This window comes from Prosopis cineraria, unplaced genomic scaffold (genome assembly GCF_029017545.1).
Source record: "Prosopis cineraria cultivar Desert tree isolate PC_DT_omini unplaced genomic scaffold, ASM2901754v1 PC10, whole genome shotgun sequence".
NCBI classification, from domain to species: Eukaryota; Viridiplantae; Streptophyta; class Magnoliopsida; order Fabales; family Fabaceae; genus Prosopis; species Prosopis cineraria.
In genome coordinates, this window is record NW_026555341.1 from 12350527 (window position 1) to 12355365 (window position 4839).

The 4839-nt window shown below is 33.9% G+C and overlaps 1 protein-coding gene across 2 annotated transcripts; it reads left to right on the top strand.

The window, feature by feature from the left end:
* The first annotated feature begins 361 nt into the window (after positions 1 to 361).
* LOC129321498 (uncharacterized) lies at positions 362 to 4188 on the top strand. Of its 2 annotated transcripts, none has more exons than XM_054967272.1 (5): positions 362 to 518; positions 1774 to 2108; positions 2879 to 2983; positions 3109 to 3156; positions 3758 to 4188. In XM_054967272.1, the coding sequence occupies exons 2-5, from the start codon at positions 1848 to 1850 to the stop codon at positions 3995 to 3997; spliced, it is 654 nt and encodes a 217-aa protein (XP_054823247.1). In that variant the 5' UTR covers positions 362 to 518; positions 1774 to 1847; the 3' UTR covers positions 3998 to 4188. The 2 variants fall into 2 exon arrangements, with proteins under 2 accessions (XP_054823247.1, XP_054823248.1); XM_054967273.1 differs by lacking the exon at positions 362 to 518 and adding an exon at positions 864 to 1049.
* Positions 4189 to 4839: the final 651 nt, after the last annotated feature.

Below are 4839 nucleotides of genomic sequence, written 5' to 3' on the forward strand. Positions count from 1 at the left end.
TTTTTCCGACTGAATCAGGTTATAGATTACCTAACATGATTCTTTTCATAAAAAAAATCAAATTTTAAGTTAAGCTAAAATTTAATCCTGTAGCGAGACTCGTCAAAAGGACATGATGACGCAACGCAAAGACGGAGAAAATGGACGGCGCCTGTCGGTGCAGCCGTCTTGAGTAATGGGAAGCTCCCTTACGGCAACGCCTTGTCGTTTGGGCGCCAAGTCACCATTGTTCTGTCACTTCACGAAACATCCGATGACGAATATAACCCCACCAAAGCCCGTCGCCACTTCACCAGAACGCGTTATGGAATCAGTGGCAGGCTTGTAATAAAACGATGAACCAATGGCATTTTACTATCTCCTCCCGGTACAAAAATGATGTAGCAGCCAATTTTTAGTGCCACGCGACGCAACGCAACTCATGATGCGATTCTTTTGGTCTCTTCTCTCTTCTTCTACCTCAATTCTCTGAAGTTTGAGGTTCTCCCACTCGCTTAACAGTAGCGTCAATTCCCTAGGTATCTTTCTGTCTCGATTTCTCCTCTAATTTACCTTGTCTCTGATTGTGTGCGATTCTAGGTGTTACTGGTATATACAGTTATCTGTAGTTGACATTGAATTCATCTTCTCCCGATTGTGATTATATTTGTTCAAATGATGTCCTGCAATCGTTTTCTTTGTCACTGTTAAAACTATTGAGAAAAATAAGCATTTTAATTGAGCTTGATTTTCATGTTTTAATTGGAGGTGGATTGATACATGAAGATTAAAACTTACATTATCCTTTGTGATGGAAAGCCTGTTTTGAGTTGATCTCGGGTATAATTCATTCTTGTACAGAGAAATTTACTTTTTGACGATGGCTTCAAATGAATACCTGGACGGAGATTCTGTTTAGTTTCCAATTCTGTAATACGCTTTTTTTTTTTATCGGGATGCTTTGGCCCTCTAACTTTGTCTCTACGATCATCACATGCTAAAAGTGAGAATACTGCAATCATGCGACGACTCTTTAAGTTTTGCAATCAAGTACGACTTGCTTACCTGAGGTGCTTCACTTTTTCCCTGTTACCATGCTCGGATACTTAACTAGTTTCCCGACTTACTGATTATGCAAGCCCATTCATTTGGTCTTAATAGAATCAATTGAAGGCATAATTTACTAATAAGTCTGATGTTTGACATAGGCATATTTGGAACAACTACATATTCCCCTCTGTTTCAAAATAATTGTCGGTTTTGAGTTTTGGTGAATTTTTTAAAATATTTGTCATTTAAGAATTTCAAGAACGCATCAAGTTTTTTTAACCATTTTACCCTTCATTAACATCTCTGTTTAATCCAATAGTGGATTATTTATGAGGGTATTTAGATCAAGGATTTTCTAGTAAATTATAATTAAATTTTACTATAATTTGGGTCTTTTCATGATTGGTTTGGTTCGTATGAAAACCCCTTGAGTGATAATTATTTTGAAATGGATGGAGAAAAATAACAGTTGGATAGTAGGGCAAAAAATTGTTTATTGAAAAGGTTTGGAACATGGAGGTCAGTTTTCCTTGGCTCTTATCAGTTGCTCATGGCTTGAAGCCGCAATAAAACTATCAATTGTGTTGACCTCCAGTCTAAGTAGTGGTGACCTTGTGCAACAAATGCTTAACCCTGAAGTTTATGTAGGGATAACCTTTAATGGAAGACTGTTAGGGGAACCTAGATGCTTGCGGAATATTTAAAGAGGGTGCAATTTGATACTAATTGTTTTTATTTTTGCAGTGTTGGCATAAACATTGGCTAATCACTGAAGTGAATCGAAAATTGGGAACTGCATTCGCATACAAAACAACGAAATGGGGTCTGAAGGGCCAAAGGCCATCACTATTCATGTAACTGGATTTAAAAAGTTTCAAGGCGTCGCTGAAAATCCAACAGAGTCCATTGTTAATAATTTGAAGGATTATGTTGAAAAGAGAGGCCTGCCTGCAGGAGTTACTCTTGGGAGCTGCACTGTGCTTCAGGTTGCTGGGGAAGGTGCACTTCCTCAGCTGTACCAGACATTGGAATCTGGTATTTCAAAAACAGATGTTGCGAGCAATGCACATATTGTGTGGGTTAGTTTTCTTCATTCATTTAGTCCTAGTATTAGATAGAACTAATTGATTTTTTTTTTATTATATCGCCTCATTTATATGATGGGAGCATTCTGGCTTCCAGAATGATTGCTAAAGTGGCAGGCAGTCTTGACAAAGTTGATAAAACTTCACAGTAGGCATTTAATCTTATATTGGTCCAGCTTTAACAGTGTCATTTTTGGTCCAGTTTTAATGGTGTTTTTATAAAACTGGAAGCCACCAGGTAGGACTTTGTTGCCATCAACACATGAATGCTCTGCATTTTTGGTGGGGCATGGTAGTATTGCTAATTGCTCAAGCTTTACAAGCTTTTCCTTTCTTAATCTTTTGGCTTCTTTTTTCTGGGAGGATAACTTATCCCTAACCTAGTTGTATATTTTTCCCTTCTTGTAATATATATTCTTTCTCTCTTAATTAAAAAAATTGTTTATTATCTTATCTTTGCTGCGGGGAACAAGTTAATCTTGTGATTCTAGTGAAAGTTTCTTTTTCTAATTTATAAGTTACTATACATGTTTCTCCATGCATCACATGATGTTTGAGGAATGAGCATGTTCATGGCTTTTGAATAGTGTAGCTTGTTATAGATTTTATTGATATATGGAGAAAATGATATATTGTTTTTTCTTTGTCTGTAGTAGACTAATTTTTCAGATGTTTGAATAAAAATATTGGTGTGCTGATATATATTACTGTATTGTGTCCTGGATTGGTTTAATTACGGGACTTTTCCTGCATTCTTGCTTTAGCTTCACTTGGGGGTGAATAGTGGGGCTCTGAAGTTTGCCATTGAGCGGCAGGCAGTAAATGAAGCTACTTTTCGCTGTCCAGATGAGTTAGGATGGCAACCTCAGGTGAATTATGGTTTTTCTTCATTTGTTATATAAACTTGCATGGTATTTTGTCGGAATACCTTAAATTTCTCTTCATCAATTGCTTTACCTAACTTTTATGTCTGTTTTTCACTTTTATATTTCAGCAAGTCCCCATTGTGCCTGAAGATGGAGGAATTTCCCGAACAAGAGAGGTATCTTTTGATCCTTAACTTTTCAAATTGCATGTTATTGGACAAATACATTTAATGATGACTTTGGGATTTTGACCTTTTTCCGTTGCATCTTATCTATAATTTGCTAAAACTTTATCGTTTATTCTTACTGATGAAGATTAAAAGATGATGGTGGTTCTTATGGCGATTGAGGAAAGCTTGTAGCTTTGATTTTAACTTTGAGACGTCTCATTTTCTATTAGAAGATTCAAATGCCCAAGACACCTTGTATGAGCTTGCTTTCATAATGTTATTTCTGGTGTGAGTTTAAATTTTCACCATTGACAGCAAAATACATTTAACCAACATAAACAAGCAAAGAATGTCCTATCCCCACGATTCTCGTCTACCACCGGATCCATGGGACAATATTATGTGGTAACGTTTGTGCAATATCTGTAATTAAATGTTGGTAATGTTACACGTGCTTGAACATTTGATAAACATGAAGAAAGCGCTTCACTTCATGCTCACTTGATATGGTAGCAACTAGCAATAAAATCTATTTAGTTTACTTCTTGAGCTCTCACTTAACCCTGTGTCTTTCGCTTAACATTTTTTTTCCCTTTTGGTGTTGAAGACTTCTTTGCCTGTGGAGGCAATCCTTGAATTCTCGAAGAAGGAGGCTTTTGATGTGATTATATCAGATGATGCAGGACGCTTTGTCTGCAACTATGTCTACTACAACTCCCTCCGATTCGCAGAACAACATGGTAACAAGTCTCTGTTTGTTCACGTTCCTCTCTTTTCAAGAATCGATGAAGAAACCCAGATGCGATTTACTGCCTCTCTTTTGGATGCCATTGCTTCTGCGTTGTAATTTTATTAATTTGATTGATATTTATAATGGTTGTCATGTCCACTTGTCGTCTGCTCGTGCATTTAAATCAGCTATATCGATGTCAATGTAACTGTAAAATAATTATACAAATGAACCAGGGGATTGCTGCTGTTTTTTGAGTGAGATGTATTGTTGTGCTTACCATTCAAAGCAAATCATTTATGCTTGAAGACTTGATCTCTCTTGCTCGGCGTAATCTATATCTATATCTATAATATTATGTAACAGTAACAAATTTTAAGAAAAAACTGACAATAAATTTTTTAAAATATACAGTACCCATCCAACTTTTTTTAAAAAAATTATTTGTTAAATTTTTAATGTTATATAATAAATAAAAAAGGAAAAAAATAAAGTGAATCATGTAGTAAAAGAGATATATGTGGGATATATAATTAAAAATGAGTAAAATGTATTATCTATTTTTATCTTAATTAATGATATTTTTTCATATTTTTTAAAACCAAATAATTTTTATCATGAATAGGTGTAAAATACAAATTTTCTTTTTATTTTAAAATTTTATTTTTAATTTATCTAATCATTAGTTGACTATTAAATCATATATGTTGAATTAAAATATACATATTTAAAAATAAATGTTCCCTAAAAATTATTTAAATTTTTTAAAAAATAATTTTTTATTATCTAATTGTAGTTATTTCGTAAATTTTTTAAAAATTAAATATATAAATGGGTCAATAAAATATATTCAAAGATGCTGTTTATAAAGTCAATGAAAAGAAAAATAAAATAAAATAATTTAGAGTAGTTAAGCTAGTTTAAATAAATTTTAAAACTAAAGGTATTAAGAGTCAAAT

What these genes read in the sequence shown, in the direction of transcription:
- LOC129321498 (XM_054967272.1), top strand. Translation starts at nt 1,848, where the DNA reads ATGGGGTCTGAAGGGCCAAAGGCCATCACTATTCATGTAACTGGATTT. An exon ending in AGTTAGGATGGCAACCTCAG is followed by an intron (nt 2,984 to 3,108) that starts GTGAATTATGGT and finishes TTTATATTTCAG; the next exon opens with CAAGTCCCCATTGTGCCTGA. An exon ending in GAATTTCCCGAACAAGAGAG is followed by an intron (nt 3,157 to 3,757) that starts GTATCTTTTGAT and finishes TTGGTGTTGAAG; the next exon opens with ACTTCTTTGCCTGTGGAGGC.